This window comes from Oncorhynchus clarkii, chromosome 21 (genome assembly GCF_045791955.1).
Source record: "Oncorhynchus clarkii lewisi isolate Uvic-CL-2024 chromosome 21, UVic_Ocla_1.0, whole genome shotgun sequence".
Lineage (NCBI taxonomy): Eukaryota > Metazoa > Chordata > Actinopteri > Salmoniformes > Salmonidae > Oncorhynchus > Oncorhynchus clarkii.
The window spans coordinates 8,346,529-8,367,421 of NC_092167.1; the positions used below are offsets into that span (position 1 = coordinate 8,346,529).

Here is a 20,893-nt window from a genome sequence, read left to right on the forward strand (position 1 = left end):
ACGCGCTAATAGCGTTTCAAACGTCACTTGCTCTAAGCCTTCTAGTAGTTGTTCCCCTTGCTCTGCATGGGTAACGCTGCTTCGATGGTGGCTGTTGTCGTTGTGTTGCTGGTTCGAGCCCAGGTAGGAGCGAGGAGAGGGACGGAAGCTATACTGTTACACTGGCAATACTGAAGTGCCTATAAGAACATCCAATAGTCAAAGGTATATGAAATACAAATGGTATAGAGAGAATTAGTCCTATAATAACTAATCTAAAACTCCTTACCTGGGAATATTGAAGACTCATGTTAAAAGGAACCACCAGCTTGTTCTCATGTTCTGAGCAAGGAAATTAAACGTTAGCTTTCTTACATGGCACATATTGCACTTTTACTTTCTTCTCCAACACTTTGTTTTTGCATTATTTAAACCAAATTGAACATGTTTCATTATTTATTTGAGGTTAAGTTGATTTTATTGATGTATTATATTTTAATTTAATAAGTGTTCATTCAGTATTATTGTAATTGTCATTATTACCAAAAAAAAAAAGATAATAATAAATCGGCCGATTAATCAGTATCGGCTTTTTTGGTCCTCCAATAATCGGTATCGGCGTTGAAAAATCATAAATCGGTAGACCTCTAATCACAACACTGCCTTCTGTTAGTGTTTTATTATTGTTTCAGTGTCTATTCCATGAAGTGAACTTGTATATTGGATATTGTTCACCTATTACCTTTTTAGCACTATTGGTTAGAGCCTGTACGTAAGCATTTCACTGTAAGGTCTAGTACACCTGTTGTATTCGGCACACAAACTGATTTGATAATGGAGCATCCATTTTGAAAACACTGTCTTAAGTCTTCTAGTTAATTCATTATATCATGTGTTCCAATTGGTTTCTTGTTCACTATCAAGTACACTAGCATCCATTTTGGATACAATATTTTCTATGAGTTATTGTGGAGAAAATAGGCCTCATTTCTTTATTGCAAATGACGCTCAAGTATTTAAGCTAGTAAAGTAGACCTAACTCCACAAAAGCTGTGTGTTAAACAGTTTCCCTTCGAGAAGCAACTCATCCCATTGGTCACTTTTGATTCTTGTGATGCTTTTGACTGAGCCAGCAAATCTGGTTAGCACAAGTAGGTTTGAATGAATAAGGAAAAAACTGAATTCCAACACTTCAGCACCTTTTTCCCAAAGCATGTTCCTCAGTCATTTTTGGAATGTCTTAGATTAAAAATAGAATCTTCCTTGCCAGCCCCTTTCTGTCTTCTCTCTCCGACTCTGACCCCGTGGTTAGTATTTGTATTTAGCGGCTGTGTGTGTCAGTTTGTGTAGGTATCCCTCCATCTATCATCCACCCATCAGTCCAGTCACATTCCTGCACGCATCATCAAGCCGTGCCACAGAGACCACTAGTTGAATCAAAATGTGTTAGTGCTGGGCTAGAACAAAAAATGTTCACCAACAGTTAGGGTCCCCTAGGAATGAAATGTTGAGGAGTAACACTGACATAGCCTGCCAGACAGAGGAGAAGGTAAGATGTAGAGAGAAAGAGATGGACAGATACAACGTTGACACCTGATCATAGAATTAATATTTAAACAGCACAGGCCAGGGCTCCCAGACACACTCAATAGTGACTGGACCACACACACACACACACCTCTATGTGTGGGTTTTCTTTAAGGTCACATCAGTGTGTGTGTGTGTTGTTTCTGCGTGCACATGTAAGAGTCTCTGCGTGTGTGTGTGCGTGTAACCCCCGACCCTGCTGTGTCTAGCCCTGATCCAGGGCCATGTCAATACCTGAGCCTATTGGTTTAATGGGGAGAGGGACATCTTTATCAACTCACCCTTGGGACCACCTGAGAGCAGCACACTGTTGGTGGAAACACCTCACACCCGCCACACTCGCATTGTGTGTGTGTGTGTGTTCCCAAAGGCCAATGTTTTGACATACAAGGCCTCGAAGGCAAGAGTCAGCCTTTCTCTCCTGCCTTCAGGAGGTCGTTGCAGATAGAAACACTCCTAGTATAGCGCGGACATGATGTTATCCTATTCTACATGACAGAGAAGCATGGCTGTTCTCCATTATATATTTATATCTGAACATTGATATGTTGCACCTCAATGAGTGGAACCCTGGTGAATATGCCCCAAGCATTGACGTTGCTTGACATCACTATAATGAGCAGTGGGTTTGGCTTATTTCAAGCAGGTCTGCTTCGAATGCACAACCAATCACGTAACGACCCTTGGAACTGATAATGACATAATTCCCCCGGTCCTGCTGACGCTAACAGTAATGTGCACACACACACACAGTCCAATGTTGTAGGACACTAAAGCGTGGTTCACATTGCCAGTTTGAAGTGAGTCATATCCTATTTTGTTGAATATCTGATTCAAATCTGTTCTTTTTCCTGCAGTCTGAATAGCCAAAAGCACATAAAATGTGTTATTTCAGGCCACATTTCAAACCACCTTCATAGGCAGTTTGAAATCAGATACAAATCTGATTCCTGGCCATGCGACTTGTGTCTGAATGGTCAAATACGATTTATTTGCCTTCAAGTGGTTTTCAAACTTAGCTACTGTCTAGGAACAAGATATGCCTAATATGTTGACAGTGTATATATATATATATATTAAAAAAAAGTGGTAGCTAACTAGCTTGTTAATTGTTTACAAACGAGTGAATGTGCTAGAAAGCCAAACAGCTACTGTTACCTAGCTAGCTAGTTGACTGCTGTGGCTAGCCAAAAATGACTAATTTCTCAAGTTGGATCATTAAAAGTGTTCTTCCACTATGATTTTAAACATTCAAATCAACTGGGACATGTCCATGGCAAGCATTGTTGTCACTTTAGATTGATACATAACTTCTAACTGATAAGAAGCATGAACACCACCAATCAGTCTCCACCACTGCACAGACCCGTCATTACTATGAATACTAGCTTACCCATGTCAGCAGATGTCTTGTCTGAACACACACATCAGATTTGGTCCTTTTTAACTTTGTTTGGACAGTCAGTATTCCAAAACGGATTTGAAAAACAAAACTGACTTGAGCATTAAGGCCTACAGTGTGAACAAGGCTTAAAGGGAAATGACAGTCATAGGCTGTGTATGTAAAACTTGGCTGTGGCCACTGTTTTTGGGACCATGAAGGGCACAGCAACCACTAGCCATCAAAGTCTCTGCCTTGCCGCATAAATACCAAGGGCTCCACTGGCAATACTGAAAGTCAAGGGCTTTTGTTCACAATGCATTGCTGGCAGGAAGCAATGCATTAAAAAGCCCAATGCACTTTCCTCTTTCTAAAGCTACAACACTTGTTTAACTGCATTGTGTGTGACTATAACAAAGCTTACTGTTCTAGGTCAATCAAAAACAGTTTGCAAGTCATCCCTTCTTATCCAGCCGGTAACATGGGCGGTTCAACGTCTTATCTAAGCTTTTATTTTTATAGGCGTTATTATGTGTTGTTTAAAGCCAGTTTTCTTGGAGCGACAGGTGTAAGGACGTGAATGCTATTGGATCATTATCAGTCAGTTGTAGGTAGGTTCAACTGAATGTGATGGTGCAATTTATGTTATTACAGCGAAGTTCTCCCCTTAGAATATAATGGGTAAGGATTTCGATGAACTTCCCTCAGGGCACCAACCTGGAACAATAAATAATGCATGTGCCTAGCTGAAAGCTGTCGATAACAATGGTGACAACTGATGACTGTGTTGCAAACATAGGGACTATATTGTGTAGACTCGGTCTCAGGTGTGGTCTTTGCTCTCCATGACCCATGAAAAATATTTTACACTTCACTAGCTGATTAAATGTGTCTATTAATCCTTTATCAAATACTTGTGAGAGGAAAAGGTTGCACAAAACTTTGTCTACTACAACAAACAAGGCCTCTATCTTCCCTGCTCAGTCTCCATGGTACTGGCAAACAAACAAGGCATGTGTGTATGATGTGTACAGGTGCTTAGTCATCTCTATGCTGTGGAAGGTGCATTATTATCCCAAGCTGCAAATGCAAGCAAGAGTGGACATACATACAGCCCCGGTGCAAGTAAATACAGTAAAGCAGGGGTGTCAACTCATTCCATGGAGGGCCGAGTGTCCGCTGATTTTTGGTTAAGAACGAGACAACCAGATGAGGAGTTCCTTGATAATTAGTGATCTTAATTAATCAAGTACAAGGGAGAAGCAAAAACCTGCAGACACGTTGATTGAGTTTGGCAAATGTGCAATAGAGCAGAGTTCTCCAATCTCGGTCCTGGGGCCTCTCCAGGTGCACATTTTGTTTTTTGCCCTAGCACTACACTGCTGATTCAAATAATCAACTAATCATCAAGCATTGATTAGGACCGAGTTTGGGAAACCCTGCAGTAGAGAGTAAAGTTGGTGTGTTCCACTCAGAATGGCTACCGAGTGGTGCAGCTGTCTAAGTCACTACAGACACCCTAGTTAGAATCCAGGCTGTATCACAACCGGCCGTGATTAGGAGTCCCATAGGGCTGCGCACAATTAGCCCAGCGTCAACCAGGTTTGGCCGGTGTAGGCTGTCATTGTAAATAAGAATTTGTTCTTAACTGACTTGCCTAGTTAAATAAAAACATTATTAAATTGGCCAAAATGACTTATCTTTCCCCGATGTAGCAACCTGGTCTCGGGGCATGTCGTATTATTTTGCACAGAAACCGGCGGCAGGGTAGTCTAGTGGTTAGAGTGTTGGACTAGTAACCGGAAGGTTGCAAGTTCAAATCCCCTAGCTGACTAGGTACAAATCTGTCGTTCTGCCCCTGAACAGCCACTGTTCCTAGGCCGTCATTGAAAATAAGAATTTGTTCTTAACTGACTTGCCTAGTTAAATAAAGGTAAAATAAAATTTTTAAAAAATAAATAAAAAAATATGTAACCATACCACATGTAACTTAAGACAGATGGTTAGTTAAGGCAAAAACTAAACAGTGGGGTGGTTGTTTGCTCCGTGTGGGCGTATATCGTGAACGTCTAGCAACCCAAAGGTTGTGAGTTTGAATATCATCATGGACAACTTTACCAACTAACACTATCATCATGCATTTTACCAACTACTTTTTAGCTACCCCTTCCCCTAACCTTACCCCTAGCCTTGTTTAAGTTAGCGAGCTAGCTAATGTTAGCCACCTTGCTAGAATGTAACATACGTTTTGCAAATTCGTAAGAGTGTTTTGGGGAATGCGTAACATATAATACGAATTGTAATTTAACATACGAAATGGGTGATGGATAACCAAAAATGATTACATACCATACGAAACGTACAGTAAATTACAGACTACGAAATGTTCTGAGACCTGGTTGGATGTAGTACTAGCTGTCAGTACGTGGCGTGTTTGTCTCTGCCAGAAGCATTTGCTGCTAGTTAGCTAACCAGTGTAGTTTACCTGGCTAACTGGCTAGCTGGGTGGCTAATGACAATCAATGACTGATGTAACCTAAAATAGAAAACTTGCTATATCTAGCTAAACAATGATTAACGGGACATAGCTAGCCAGCTAATAGTAACGTACTGGTGGAGCCTAGGCTAGGGAGATTAGTTGCGTTAACAACACGCAAGGTTAACCATAACCAGTTATCAAACAAGCCAGTTAGCTAGCTAACTAAACACGACAGACACCGGTTTGTTTTTGACAACTAACAACAAGCAAACTTGCTAGCTAGCTACGCTAACCAAGTTCAGCTGCGCAAGCATAGTGAGTGCCCCGTCAGTGGCCTCCCGCGCGCTAAGGTACAGCGCTGCTAACGCGCTAGCTTGGTTCCCAAATGAAACCCCTTTGGGAGTTAGTTGTATTTTGTCTCTCCGCCTGGTTCATATCGATTGACACTGACCTGGAGAGATGTTTGAGGATCTGTTTCTTGATCAGCCCAGCCATGACCACATAAATTATTTATCCCAGCGATGCAGTTCAAATTCTCAATTCCGAGTCAGGGTGCATTTTTTGTGGTCTTTGTGAGACTAGCCCAGTTCTCGCTCCCTTCCCACGGAGATTTGACAGGGAAAAACAAACCTCCGAGACACAGCAAGCTAGCTTCAGAAGGCCAATAAGCCATTACAACTAGTGCTAAATTCCATCTTCACTGCAACAGCACCTGGAAACACGGCCTGTGCTGTCACGTCTGATGGGCGGACGGCGACCAAAGTCAAAGACACAAGACTTGCGGGCGGAGCATGGATGACTCAGCATTACGTCAGCATTGTCCCATGTATTGTTTTATTTTAGAAGTGAAACCGTAATTGCCTGTTTTTACTGTGGCAGAGTACATCCGCACGTGGAGATATTTGGCGGTGGGGCTGCTGCGATTTTTTTCGCCGACGGGGCTACGGTCTACCTGTGAGTCCAGTTCCAGTCTCCTCTCGAAAGACTGTCATTCAGTGACCTCTGGTGGACAAAGGCAGGGAGAGGGGTCCAGTGTCAGCTGTCATCTATCAAGCCCATCACCTCTCAGGCCCCGCCCTCTCCAATGCCAGGACCATCCCTTCCTGGTCTGACACATTAAGCAGAATCTTTTTTTCTGTTTACCACAGAGAGGATAGCGTCCAAAGGACTGACAATTAATTTTAGGTCGAAACTAATACACAATGAACGGTACGCAGTGTCCTTCGCCCCCACGTACATCTGCTATCTAACACAACAGATCACACACCAAGTTTAAGCTAAAACATTGCACAATGATTATACTACAGTGATGACATAGCCTAAATTAAAAACTCTGATAATACTTTTATTTCCCTTTTGACCCACTTTTTTATTGTATAGACAGTCAGGGGAAATCCATGATATCAAAGTATCAGTTAAACACAAACATTAAGAGAGAGGGCCTGTGAGACGAAGGGCCTGAGATATTATGTTCCACCAGTAGGTGGCAGTATACAGAGGGGCCTGAGAGATGATGGGCCTGATAGTCTGCAGTTAGACTCTATTGGACAACGGCCAAAGTGCTTGGAGTGTACAAACATCAGATAACTAAATCATCCTGCAACTTTGATCAAACCTTTAAAAACACACGTGAAAACAATTATTTTGTGCCAGATTAATAGAAAACAGAGCGTTTTGTTATATATTTTATGTAAAATATGCATTTGTTTTTAAATGTTTATTGCGGTGCTAGCTACATGTTATTGAAACTATTCAAATGTCCAACTCTATAGGTTTTCAGTTTGCAATCGGTGACAGCAATCCCATCATGATTTGGAGGGAACATAGCTACATAGCATTGGCTAGTGATTAGGTTACGCTGATTAGGTTACGCTGATTGGAATAATATAATTAGGCCCATTGATGTTTCATGTCTTTCAAACCCTGTTTACATAAGCCAATAGCCTAATGACTTCGGCACAATGGAAGAAATTGAATATAGGCCTATTTGTTAACATGCATTGTTAATGGAAAACGTTCTTTTTTTTTACACGAATAGTTGTTCGAAACACTTCCTGATCTGGAATAGCAACATGCCTTGGCTTGAGGGAACTCTAGGAAAGGATGTCGAGGCATACACAATAAGGCTACTCTAGTTGCCACGTATGAAGGGAGGAGCAAATGAGAGGGAAAAAACTACCCAACAACCCCTCCTCTTTACTGTTGGTACAGTATTGAAACAAATTACATCAGTTGATTTCTGAGATCATTATTTTTCTAGACATGTTTAGGCTATCCTATAACTGGATTTTGGCTTATGTAAACAGGGTTTGAAAGACATGAAACATCAATGGGCCTAATTATATTATTCCAAATAAATAGGCCTAGTTATTTCCTCAACTTTATCAGAACTAGTTACTGTGTTTCTGAAGTCTTGATTACATAATTCTATAGGCATTGGAGACATAAGGCAAGTACAGCCACCAATTTTGCAGTCAGAAAGTCAGGTCCCACAACAAGAGAGACGCCCCTTTTTTTGCATACCTCGACGCGAACGGAGTTCTAGGAAAGCCACATCGCGCTCACTGATACGCTAAATGTACAGTGAAGACAGTACACAGCATCTGTAGAGACCAGCCTCACACTTCCTCGGACCCCCTGTTAGAAAGCCACATCAGGCATGACTGCGAGACACAGAAACAAGAACAATTTAAGCGAAAAGACTGCTTCACCCACGCAAGATGACGTGGCGAAGAAAAGTCCGAAACCTAGTAGTAATGGTAGCCCCTCAATCCAGGGATCGGGGTCAGGGAGTTGGGTCAAAGTTATAGCTGCTTTATGTTATATCGCATTAGTAGCCGCTGCGGGCTTTGCTGCTATTTATCTACAACAAGTGTTGAAAGAAGTCCATCAAATCAGCAGCAGAAATGAAGAGACCGTACGGGAAAATGCAGAGGTTGCGCACAAAGTAGAGAATGTTCTTCAACGGGTAAGCAATTCAATCGATTTAGGACTAACCACTAGCCATTTAATGACAAGGTCACGAGATAAGGCAGGCTGTTGAAGACCGCACACCAAAACTAGATAGGATGAACATATACAGAGAAGAAATGACTAGAAGAGGGCCATCTCCCCCTCCTCCAAAAGCTTGATGAGCTGGCACAAGAAAAGTACAGATGTAATCTATGCTATTCTTTCCTAGAGAGAGAGAGTACTGACATTGCAACAAAAACTAATCCATGTTAATGGAAATACTACATTCTTTATAATAAAAAGGGATGTTATATTTCTATAGAATTGAGGAATGCATTGATATAATGTATGCACATTGCATCCTATAAATGATCTTACATTTTTATCCAGCTAGCTATGTTCCTGCATGAATTAATTCGGTAAATCGGCTATTCCTTCCTTCATCCATTCACTTCTTTTCAAGCCTTCATGTAACTTCACTTAACTTGTCATGCATAAATTGAGATCTCCCAGACCAGTTTGAACTAAACCAGTTTGAACTGGATGCTTACAGTTGTTTATTAAAGCTGCATATATAGATCTACCCCACAGGCTGAGAAATAGCTGAGTTATGTAATAAAGCAACGTAACCTACTCATGAGTTACTGTAACTAGGTAAACGTGGTAAAGAAACCCAGCAGGGAAAAACATTTTCTAAGAACACACATTCAACAAGTAAATCCTGAAACATGCATTGCAGTCTCTTATATGTAAACGTCCTATGTGAGGCTGTGTCAACTATTGTTGTATAAAGCTACAGTATGGGATTAACTGTCTTTCACTGCAAGCTATAAAGTCTATTTCAATAACTACCAAGGCAAAAAACTATTTTGTCAGGCAAATGACTGGTCAGGGATAGGCTCTTCCACCCTCTTCCAACTTTCTTGGAATGTATTGTACCTGTGTTTCCAGTACATAGGTGTGACTAAACATGTGTTATACAATTTAATAGTAGTAATAGTGTTAGATAATGTGGCTATTATATTATTTATGTATACATACAGTATTTATAGTATGGATGTGACCGATTAATAATTAAAGACTAATCGAATAATCATTAAGGCCCTAATTTGTATTGATGACCAAAGGTTGACCTACACTGAGTGTACACAACGTTAAGAACACCTCCCTAATATTGAGTTGCCCCCCCCCCCCTCTGGTTGTGTAGGTGGACAACGTGAGGGGTGCTGTAGACGGGTTGGAATCGGCACTGGGCATCATGCGGGCAGAGCAGGAGGTGGGGAGCCGGGCGGTGAGGAAGGGCGAGGTGGAGACACGGCGGGTGGAGGAGGCTCTTCAGAGGCTCCAGAACGAACTGCTGGTTGACCTGTCAGAAGGCATCAAGGAGGTGAAGGAGGCCAGAGAGCGGGACTTCTCTTCCCTGGAGAAGACGGTGGAGGAGCGCCTGGCTGAGTTGAGTGCCTCCATCACGGCCAGCGTGACTGAGTTCACCGAGGCCCAGGGTGAGACTCAAAGTCAGCTGGCTGACCTCAAAGCCCGTCTGGATGACATGGAGGACCCGGAGCTAATCAGGCAGGAACTGTCCGCCATTGTCGACACCGTCGCCGGGCTCAGCGCCACTAAGCAGGCCACCGATGAGTCTGCCTATTCGCTGAGGGAGCAGATCGCCGCGGTGGGGGTGGAGCTCCAGACCCGTAACCAGGAAATAGCCTCGATGTCGCAGGAAGTGGAGGTGGTGAGGTTGCTGGTGCAGGAGACGACGGGGAGCCTGCGGCAGCAGGTTTCGGGGGCAGAGGCAGGCATCCAGGCGTTGACAGATCAGGACCAGAGCCTGCAGAGCAGCCTGGAGCTGGCCACCGAAGCTCTGCACAGTCTGGAGAAGGAACTGCAGGGGGAATCGGCCAGGGCTGAGCAGAGGTCCGACGGTCTGGAGGTCAGACTAAAAGTGGTGGAGGAGGGCGGAGATTCCCTGGCCGCATCGCTAACAGACCTGACTTCCAAGTTTGAGGTTCTTCTTGCCAAGTACGATTCCCATGAGAGCACACTCGCCGCTCAGGGCATGGCAGCCGAGAAGGCCCGGGCCACTCTACAGGGAGAGCTAGAGGAGCTGAAGGGCAGCCTAGGGGAGCTCCAGTCCAACGTGGTTGCACTGAGTGGCGCTCAGACCAATCTGGCTTCCAGGGACTCTAGCCTGGGCCAGCAGATAGAGGGGCTGGAGCAGAAGCTGGAAGTTTCCAAGTCAACCAGCCACCCCCCACCAGAGCTGGAGAAGCTGAAGAGCACCGTGGATGGCCTGGTGGGGAAAGCTGCAAAGCTGGAGAGCCATGAGAAGGCCATCGAAGCCTTACAGGGGTCACTACAGAAGACCATTAGCTCATTGGAGGCCTTGACCAAAGCCTCAGCCGAAGAGCAAGAAGGTGTAAGGGGAGCATAGGGAGAAGGAGGAGGAGGGGGTAGTGTTCAGGAGGGGTAGACTGGGTTGGGTCAATGAGAAATGGGGAACGTGGACTGCTGTGAATTTTAACACAACACTGCACTGTAGTTTTTTGTTTGTTTATTTGAATTTTTTCTCATTTGAGTTTTTGATTTAGTCAGATTCTGTTACGGGTGGTTTCACAAACCCAACTTGCAATATAAGCTCTTGTTCAGGAGCGTGTTATGGTTTACTGATTTGTGTTTTGTTACAAAAATTAAATTGGGCCACCGCATTTTTGTGTAGACAAGGCTTTGAATTGATTTACATGTATATTATACAATCTTCATCGTACATTGTATGGGGCAAACTCACTCCAACCGTCTCCGTGACAGATGCAAGGTAGCCATTTTGCACACCACCACACTTCATCAATCTCACTGGAGGTGAGTATTGAGGTGAAAGGTGAGAGTGGGTCGGTCTGTTTCTAGAAGATCATTGGATAAAGATCATATAAAATCCTTCATAGGATACAGGCTACAAGGTTAAAGCACTCCCAGTTCATTTAAAGGCTCACTCTAGGTCTGTGCTCCAAATGGCTCTCTATCCCATATATAGTGCACTACTTTTGACCAGGGACCATATGGCTCTAGTAAAAGTAGTGTACTACAGTGAGCTCCAAAAGTTTTGGGACAGTAACATATTTTTTGTTGTTTTAGCTCTGTACTCCTGCACTTTGGATTTCAAATGATATAATGACTGAGGTTAAAGTGCAGACTGTCAGCATTAATATGAGGGTATTTACATCCATATTGAGTGAACAGTTTGGAAATTACAGCACTGCTTGACATAGTACCGTTATTGTAATGGTGAGAGGTAGGGATGTTTGGGGAGTATGATATTTGTGCCTCTTTCTCACTCATCATTATTCACGATTCATTCAGGACTATCCGTAATCATGGTAGCATCCATTCATTTTTATTGTGCACAAAATAATCTGACAACCAAAAGAAACAGCAAATGCATCCAACAAATTTGTAGTCACATAATTGATGTAGTCAATGTGTGCTATGAATATGGGATCAAATACTAAACTTTTGACTACTTGAATACACATAAGTGAATTTGTCCCAATAACTTTGGTCCCCTAAAATGGGGGGGTATATGAACAAAAAGTGTTGTAATGTCTAAACGGTTCACCCAATATGGATGAAAATACCCTCAAATTAAAGCTGACAGTCTGCACTTTATACCATTTCAAATCCAAAGTGCAGGGGTACAGAGCCACAACAACAACAATACCACTGTCCCAATACTAATGGAGCTCATCGTATATAGGGAATGGGATGCCATTTGACATATAACCTGGCGCTTCAGACTGACTATATAAGTGGACTTAAGTCTGTGATGCCTATTGGAATATTTCATTAGGAAACACTGCTGGGACAGTCAAGTGAGAATTTATTGAAAGTAATTACTTTTCATCTGAAGAGGGAAGGAGATTGCTTGAGGCCAATTCAATAATTTCCTGATAGGCCACTTATAACCTGATTTGAGCCCTCACACACACACACACAAACCTTCCATTCAACAGGTGCCATTTCCTCAACATGAACAAGGAAATGCATAAACATGTATATGGAATACAGAGTACACACAAACTTCAAATTGACAATTTATTAAGCACATCCCTCTCACACGAAGAACAATATATCCAAGGCTTTAAAACACGATCTCTGCAGTGTCCTAACACCACTACAATGGGGTTGTGACAGTTTAAATGAATGGAGACAGTAAATACATGTGGTGTGATCTGTACATGTAATTAGCTTTAGTTAAAACAGTGGTATGGTGTCCACACTCTTTACCCAAAGACCAGCTGCAATCTGCGCCCTAATGTCGGGTTGTCGTTGAGCAATTCCAGGTATGTGTAGGTTCAACTCTATCTTTAGAGATGACGTGCCAATGTGCATGTTAAACAAGTTGTGATTGGCCTTTGGTGATTGGCTGTGAAGTCGTCAGCTCATTGTTCAGCTCCGATACATACTTCCTCCTTCAGACATACATTTCCTGTAAAACACCTGGAGGCTTACTCAGCGGAGTAGCCCTAGAAAAGCAATCAATAGATTGGCATGCTTCCCTATCCCACAAGATCGTCATGTCTGTTCTACACAACATATTTCTATCAGAACATACGGCAACCCACTGAATAAGCCCAAGGTTTTTTTTCCAGAGGACTGCAAAGTCAGCAATGTTGCAGATGAAAATGTTAAACACAGAACAGAAAAAACTGACATGAATCACAGCTCTGTGTCACACATTTCTACCTGCATTGCTCTGCAGTCAGCCCCATTGAATAAACTCCTGGTGACAGATTGCACACCCTGGTGTAAACACAGGCAAAGCTACATTGCCTTGCGGGCTGCTGAATTCAGTATTCTATTTTAGGTCCCTATACCTTTAAACCACAGACTCATTTCGATTCATGGCAGAGAGATGTAGAAACTAGCAGGACTAGCTAGCCATGTGAAATCCCAGGGCATGTATTCAGCACTGTGAACTATTGAGAACATTGCAGGTAGAATGTATAGCGCTGACATCATTCCTTATTGGACAGAACAGAATCATATTGTAGCACAACATTCCTCCTGAACAGGCCCCTTAGCCTGAGAATACATACCCGTGTGCAGGTCACACAGGGGTCAAGCAGTGTTGTTACAACCCCACCACTGGCCAGACTGACAACTGATAAGGGGGAAACTGTTCAATAGACTCACATTCCAAAACTGTGGACCAGAAAGACCTCTCATTCACCATGATTGATGCCATTTTTCAAAAAAAAATAACATTCCAGCCTCCTAGGACACAGGTTGGCATTTACTGGGATGACTCATGTACTGGAGACAGCTCTGCAGGGTAGTCACTAGCTGGCACAGCCATAAAATCTGATTTTAAACCTAACCTAAACCACACTGCTAACCTTATCCCTAACCCTAAACTTAAATTAAGTCCAACAAGCACATTTTGATGCTCCATAGAGAATTTTGGACTTTGCCACTGGCCTTTCTGGTGGAAATTGCTCAGCTCTGCCTTAGGACAAGATTCATCGCAATAAATGGCAACCTACTCATAGGACAGGTTCATTCAAGGATACAATTTGTAACGCAACATACGTTAGTCAGCATTCTAGACAAAAGGCCCAGTTAGTCTCAACTTAACCCCTAGGACTTACCTCTCGACCCCCTAAAGATCTGTATAGGTATACAGTCAATGGAAAGTATACTGATATGTACATTATAGGGGGAGTAACCTGTTCCTGTGGGTTCCACCATATTGCTTATATTAATCAAGAACTCTGTAGATCTATAGCATATAGAAAAGCACTAATTCACAGCTCTCCTTCCAGTGTCTGAGGGAGGGCTTCACTCATGTTGACTTTCTGCAGAAGCATCTCTCCTCCCACTACGGGCATCTCAGGCTCAACTATCTGACTCAACTGCTGTGTCACAACTCCTAGGTCCTCCTCCACAGTGCTAAGGTTAGCGAATGTCTGCCGTAGCTCTGCGATGTCCTCCTCCCTCTTGGTCAGATCCTCGGCCAGACGGCCGATCCTCAGGGTCAGCTCATCCACCTGCGGAGCCAGCGCCCCGAAGTCCCGCTTGATGGCCGCCACCTTGGGCTTGAGGTCGCCGGCGAAGGTCACCGTGCGGACCAATCGGGCGCGGCCGCTTTCCAGCTCCCTCAGGCGCTCCGAGATCTGCCGGTCGTTGGCGAACAGTTCAGGTAGGCGGCGTTTGAGCTGCTCCAGGTCTTGGGCGTTGCGCTCCGTGGCAACCTTGAGGCCCTGGATGCGGTCGATGCTGCCGGCCAGCAGGTCGCCGATACGTTTGACCATGCTGCGTTCGGCCTGGGCGGCCCGCTCCTCCAGCTCCCGTACCTTCTCCAGGAGAGACTCCACCTCCGACTGGAGCCCATCCATCCGACGCACGTCTGTCCGCACCGACGCCACCTAGGAGATGGAGGAAGAGGAGAGGAGGAAGATGATTCATGGGCAAAGCTTTACATTAACTGTCTTTCTATTATAATGCCACAGTTCTGTTCAACAAGTTGCCTCTGGGTTTGAGAGACTTCAACCTTTACGTACTTGGAATATAAAGTTCTTGGTATTATTACATGTAACTACTTTAAAACATACTATTTCCAGCTTATTACAATACAGTGATTGTTTCAGGAATCTTATCTGCAGTTCCTGTGTAATTGCCTGAGTTATTACATCCTGGTTACCAAAGTAGTTAAGGGCATCTAGATGGCTTAAATCATTTTTTAAAAGAAAGCACAGTAAAGCATAGGCTGCTGCCAAACCTTAGTGTTGACATCCTTAGTGATGGCAGAGGTCCGTCCCTCGATGTGTCCCACAGCCTCGGTCAGTGCTGCCACGCTGTCCTGGAGCAGGCCGCGTTTCTCCGTTAGGCCGGACGCCCAGTCCTTCAGCCGGCTTACATCCCACTCCAGGGCCTCCAAGTGGGACAGGAGACCACCAGGCTGCCTCTCTAGATGCTCCAACAAGCTCTGGACACCCTCGCACTACGCCAGGAAACAGGTGGACAGACAGAACAGGGCGGCCATTTTAGAAAAGAGCTTTACATAGGAAAAGACTGAGCAGCTAGATCATGCAGTCATAGACTGGTAGATAGGATGCATTGAAAAACATGCAGGCAGACAGTCCATAAGTTACACAGAAAGCTGATGTTTGGTACAAATAAATAGAGCACATAAATGGGTAACACTAAGATATTTGAGACAGGTTTTAATTTACTAGAGATGCAAGATAGGAGCGAGAAGACATTTTTTTACAATTGATTTAACCAAATTTGAACATTTAAAAGATTCAGAGAAACACTAATAAGGCGCATTTATTAGAAATGCAATACTGGCATAACTGTCAAACTCATTCGAATATAAAATGTGTATTAAAAAATGTATACAAACTCAACATTTGAGTACCTGATGATATTGGAGTACCGGTCACAATTGTTCTCCTTTCAGACACCAACAAGGCAACAATAATATCCTTTACAGATTACAGGAGCAGTGTTTGGGTGCAAACGCTACATTCAGTTGCTGACTTTCAGCAGCCAGTGCAGATAACATTGATTGGTTCCCATATGAGATAGTAGCATTTTTGTGAGACAAGAACTTAAAACCTATTGATGAAACGTATCGCTAAACTTTAGCAATAGCAAGTTAAAATGCACAAATTACACAACGTAGCAATGGTTTAACTATGTGAGGATTTGACAGCAGTTTTAAAACAAATGGAATGACAGGACCACTCCTTCCCATGGTTTACACACGGAGGTCATCATTATGCACCGGCTAGGGTGGCTCATCCTGCTCTGGGTCCTTGACCTTTCACCTCTCCCTCTCCGGCGTCCCAGAATTATCCTGGTTGTCCTGTTGTTCCTCCCCCCTGCTGAGCTGTCCCAGCGTCTCCTTGACAACGGCCAACTCATTCGTCATCTTGAGGATGCTGTTGTGGGCCTGGAGGGCGTTCAGAGCCTGCTTGATGTCCAGGATCTCCGTCAGGGCTTTAAGCATGCTGTCCTCTGTCCCAAACACCTGCAGGGTGAGCTCCTCCAGCCTTCGCTCCGCCACTCCCAGGTCCCCCCCCCAGCCTCAGAATGGATCGCACTGCCTCCTCCACAGCCGGGAGGTGAGCCTCGCACTGCTGGGCCCGGGGGATGTGCTCCTCTAGATGATGTCCTGCTCCTCTAGCTGTATCACTGCCTGGTACGGCAGCTGCTCCGCCCACAACCGTAAGGCTCTCCAGAGGTTAGTGAGGTCTGCACAACGCATCACCGGGGGCAAACTACCTGCCCTCCAGGACACCTACACCACCCGATGTTACAAGAAGGCCATAAAGATCATCAAGGACATCAACCACCCGAGCCACTGCCTGTTCACCCCGCTATCATCCAGAAGGCGAGGTCAGTACAGGTGCATCAAAGCTGGGACCGAGAGACTGAAAAACAGCTTCTATCTCAAGGCCATCAGACTGTTAAACAGCCACCACTAACATTGAGTGGCTGCTGCCAACACACTGACACTGACTCAACTCCAGCCACTTTAATAATGGGAATTGATGGGAAATGATGTAAATATATCACTAGCCACTTTAAACAATGCTACCTTATATAATGTTACTTACCCTACATTATTCATCTCATATGCATACGTATATACTGTACTCTATATCATCGACTGCATCCTTATGTAATACATATATCACTAGCCACTTTAACTATGCCACTTTGTTTACATACTCACCTCATGTATATACTGTACTCGATACCATCTACTGTATCCTGCCTATGCTGCTCTGTACCATCACTCATTCATATATCCTTATGTACATATTCTTTATCCCCTTACACTGTGTATAAGACAGTAGTTTTGGAATTGTTAGTTAGATTACTTGTTAGTTATTACTGCATTGTCGGAACTAGAAGCACAAGCATTTCGCTACACTCGCATTAACATCTGCTAACCATGTGTATGTGACAATTAAAATTTGATTTGATTTGAAATCCATGCACACATTCAGTCAAAAGATGTGTATAGCAATTCTAATATGATTTGATCACAGAATTCAATTCAACTGGATAGGCTATACAATCCAAGATGCAAGAATAACTGCAGCAATAAATACATGAATAATGCAGACATGTCTGCAGGGGCTAAATAATAAGGGGGAGGGGCCTACATTATGTGACAAGCAAGACAATGACAGTACCAATCCACACAATGACATAAACACACATAACAAAGCATAGACTTCTCTGCATGATGTTTTTGTGTCCTGTTCTTCACGGGAGAGAGATGGGTAGACAGAAACAAAACATACCTTCTTGGACACCTTGATGACTTCCTCCTCCATTTCAAGGAGACTTGCAATCTTCCCAGACAGTAGTTTGTACTTTTCTTCCACGTCGAAGAATCTTGCATTCTGCTGCAATACAAACCTGTAATGTATGGGGGAAAATAAAGTCATGAATAGGCCAACTCAAACATAAAATTATTAATTTCCTCTTGTTTGGCCGAGATGAAAGTAAATAGGAATTATCCATAAGCACACGGGCCTTTATAAGTAAATATTTGCCTTATGCAAATGAATAGGCTTACTTTTCCTTACCATGCAAGCACTATGCAAACTATCAGTGACAGTAGACAAGTTATCGTTTTCACATCCAGGGAGGACGGCGAGGAGCTTTTACGTTCAGCCAAGCTATTTCCTTTGTTAGATTTTGCTTCATCTTCGGAAGAGTACTTTGATGTTTCAACCGGTTCGTCATTTAGCTTCTGAGCCGTGGTCTTCTTCCTTTGCTTCACTTCAGTACTTGCCATTTTTTTAGCCTGCAACAAAGTTTCGGCTTGCAGCTTCCTTTTGCCCACTTGAGAAGGAATTGATTCAAAGTAGCGGCTGCGACTGCAAGCGACAATGGCCCACAGCTCTAGAAGTTTCGCCGCAGACTAGCGCAAGAAACTCCATCCAAAATCAAGTTAAATGTATTAGTTCAAATGTGAATATAATTGAGAATATTTAGGTATTTCAGATAATCAAAAAAAACTTACAAGCATGCTACTTGCCCAAGCATAGAAACAAGTCTACATATCCCGTAAAGAAATCGACCTCTTAAACGAACCTTGGAATTTGGGGAAAAAGAGCAAAATGCGTCAGCCAGCCACGTCGACGGCTGACGCCTGAAAATATTACAACGTGCCGCCCGCTATTTGATGAGTAGGCCTAGGCAACGTTCCCCAATAGACCGTTTGAGGAAACATGAAAAACGGTGATATTTCAAGTTTGTAAAAGCTAATTGGTATTAATGCGAATAAATGATGACACAGAAAAATCTCAAATAGAGTAGAGCACAGTTATGAGCGCACTTCATTCATGCAAAGGAACACAAAATCAGTGGTGGAAAAAGTACTCATATCAAACTTGAGTAAAAGTAAAGATGCCTTAATAGAAAATGACTCAAGTAAAAGTGAAAGTCACCCAGTAAAATACTACTTGAGTAAAAGTCTAAAGGGATTTGGTTTTAAATATACTTACAGAAAATGAAAGAGCACAGTTATGAGCGCACTTCATTCATGCAAAGGAACACAAAAGTAAATATAATTGCTGAAATATGTTAAAAGTAAAAGTATGAATCATTTCTTATTCCTTATCTCAAGCCAACCAGAAGGCACAATTCTCTTGTTTTGATTTATTTATGGATAGCCAGGGGCACACTCCAACACTCAGACATCTTTAAAAAATAAAGCATTTGTGTTTAGTGAGTCTGTCAGATCAGAGGCAGTAGGGATGACAAGGGATGTTCTCTTGATAAGTGTGTGAATTGGACCAGTTTCCTGTGCTGCTTAGCATTGAAAATGAAACGAGTACTTTTGGGTGTCAGGGAAAATGTATGAAGTAAAGAATACAACGTTTTCTTAAGTAGTGAAGTAAAAGTTGTCAAAAATATAAATAGTAAAGTACATATATTTTAAAAAACGACTTAAGTAATACTTTAAAGTATTTTTTAGTTAAGTACTTTTCACCACTGGAAGAAAAAAAATACCCACAAAAAAGGGGTGTAACCAAACATTTAGTTTATTTGGCCTTGAGCAAATTACATTTCACAATTTACATACAGTGCCTTCAGAAAGTATTCACACCCCTTGACTCTTTCCACATTTTGTTGAGTTACAGCCTGAGTTTAAAATTGATTGATTACCATGATTACCATCATGTCAAAAGTGGAATTATGTTTTTCGAAATGAAAAAATGAAAAGCTGAAAAGTATTGAGTCAATAAGTATTCAACCTCTTTGTTTTTGCAGAGTAAACATTTGCTTAACAAGTCACATAATAAGTTGCATTGACTCACTCTGTGTGCAATAATAATGTTTAATATGATTTTTGAATGACTACCTCATCTCTGTACCCGACACATACAATTATCTGTAAGGTCCCTCAGTCGAACACAGATTCAACCAAAGACCAGGGAGGTTTTCCAATGCCTCGCAAAGAAGGGCACCTATTGGTGGATGGGTAAACATGTTAAAAAAAAGCAGAAATTGAATATCCCTTTGAGCATGGTGATGTTATTAATTACACTTTGGATGGTGTATCAATATACCCAGTCACTACAAAGATCCAGGCATCCTTCCTAACTCAGTTGACAGGAAGGAAGGAAACTGCTTAGTGATTTCACCATTAGGCCAATGGTGACCTTAAAACAGTTACAGAGTTTAATGGCTGTGATAGGATAAAACTGAGGATGGATCAACAACATTGTAGTTACTCCACAATACTAACTTAAATTACAGTGAAAATAAGGAAGCCTGTACAGAATAAAAATATTCCAAAACATGCATCCTGTTTGCAACAAAGCACAAACGTAATATTGCTAAAAATGTGGCAAAGTAGCTTTTTGTCCTGAATACAAAGTGTTATGTTTGGGGCAAATCCAATACAACACATTCCTGAGTACCACTCTGTCAAGCATAGTGACGGCTGCATCATGTTATGTTTATGCTTTTAATCGTTAAGGACTGATGAGTCCTTAACGATTACTTTCCACCAGACACTGGGAGATGAGTTGCTTACCAAGAAGACAGTGAATGTTCCTGAGTGGCCAAGTTACAGTTGTGACTTAAAACTGCTTGAAAATCTATGGCAATACCTAAAAATGGTTGCCTAGCAATGATCAACAACCAATTTAACAGAGCTTGAAGAATTTAAAAAAGAATAATGGGCAAATGTTGCACAATACAGGTGTGGGAAGCTCTTAAGAGACGTACCCAGAAAGACTCACAGCTGTTATTGCTGCTAATGGTGATTCTAACATGTATTGAGGGGTTGAATACGTATTTAATGAAGATTCCCGAGTGGCACAGCGGTCAAAGGCACTGCATCTCAGTGCAAGAGGCGCCACTACAGTCCCTGGTTAGAATCCAGGCTGTATCACATCCAGCCATGATTGGGAGTCCCATAGGGCTGTGCACAATTGGCCCAGTGTCGTCTGGGTTTGGCCAGAGTAGGCCGTCATTGTAAA

General features: G+C 42.8%; 3 protein-coding genes and 1 pseudogene across 7 annotated transcripts in view; 1 reads left to right on the plus strand and 3 right to left on the minus strand.

The window, feature by feature from the left end:
- The window catches only part of LOC139378451 (bridge-like lipid transfer protein family member 3B), a 51,157-nt gene extending 44,972 nt beyond the window's left edge, over positions 1-6,185 (minus strand). For 3 of the 5 annotated variants that reach the window (XM_071120633.1, XM_071120631.1, XM_071120632.1), the window contains exon 1: positions 5,878-6,140. In XM_071120633.1, the coding sequence (XP_070976734.1) occupies positions 5,878-5,921 (44 nt within the window). In that variant the 5' untranslated portion in view covers positions 5,922-6,140. Of the gene's footprint in view, positions 1-5,877 lie in introns of all 5 variants that reach the window. The other 2 variants (XM_071120635.1, XM_071120634.1) reach the window with 1 other exon arrangement.
- A 1,775-nt stretch (positions 6,186-7,960) lies between these two features.
- LOC139379292 (cytoskeleton-associated protein 4-like) lies at positions 7,961-11,086 on the plus strand. Its single transcript, XM_071122094.1, has 2 exons — positions 7,961-8,394; positions 9,586-11,086. The coding sequence occupies exons 1-2, from the start codon at positions 8,086-8,088 to the stop codon at positions 10,810-10,812; spliced, it is 1,536 nt and encodes a 511-aa protein (XP_070978195.1). The 5' UTR covers positions 7,961-8,085; the 3' UTR covers positions 10,813-11,086.
- Positions 11,087-11,749: 663 nt separating this feature from the next.
- On the minus strand, positions 11,750-18,509 carry LOC139378449 (inhibitor of nuclear factor kappa-B kinase-interacting protein-like). Its single transcript, XM_071120629.1, has 4 exons — positions 17,984-18,509; positions 17,696-17,813; positions 15,154-15,375; positions 11,750-14,800 (listed from the first exon to the last, which is right to left on the minus strand). The coding sequence occupies exons 1-4, from the start codon at positions 18,193-18,195 to the stop codon at positions 14,180-14,182; spliced, it is 1,173 nt and encodes a 390-aa protein (XP_070976730.1). The 5' UTR covers positions 18,196-18,509; the 3' UTR covers positions 11,750-14,179.
- On the minus strand, positions 16,080-17,602 carry LOC139379542 (inhibitor of nuclear factor kappa-B kinase-interacting protein-like; annotated as a pseudogene).
- Positions 18,510-20,893: the final 2,384 nt, after the last annotated feature.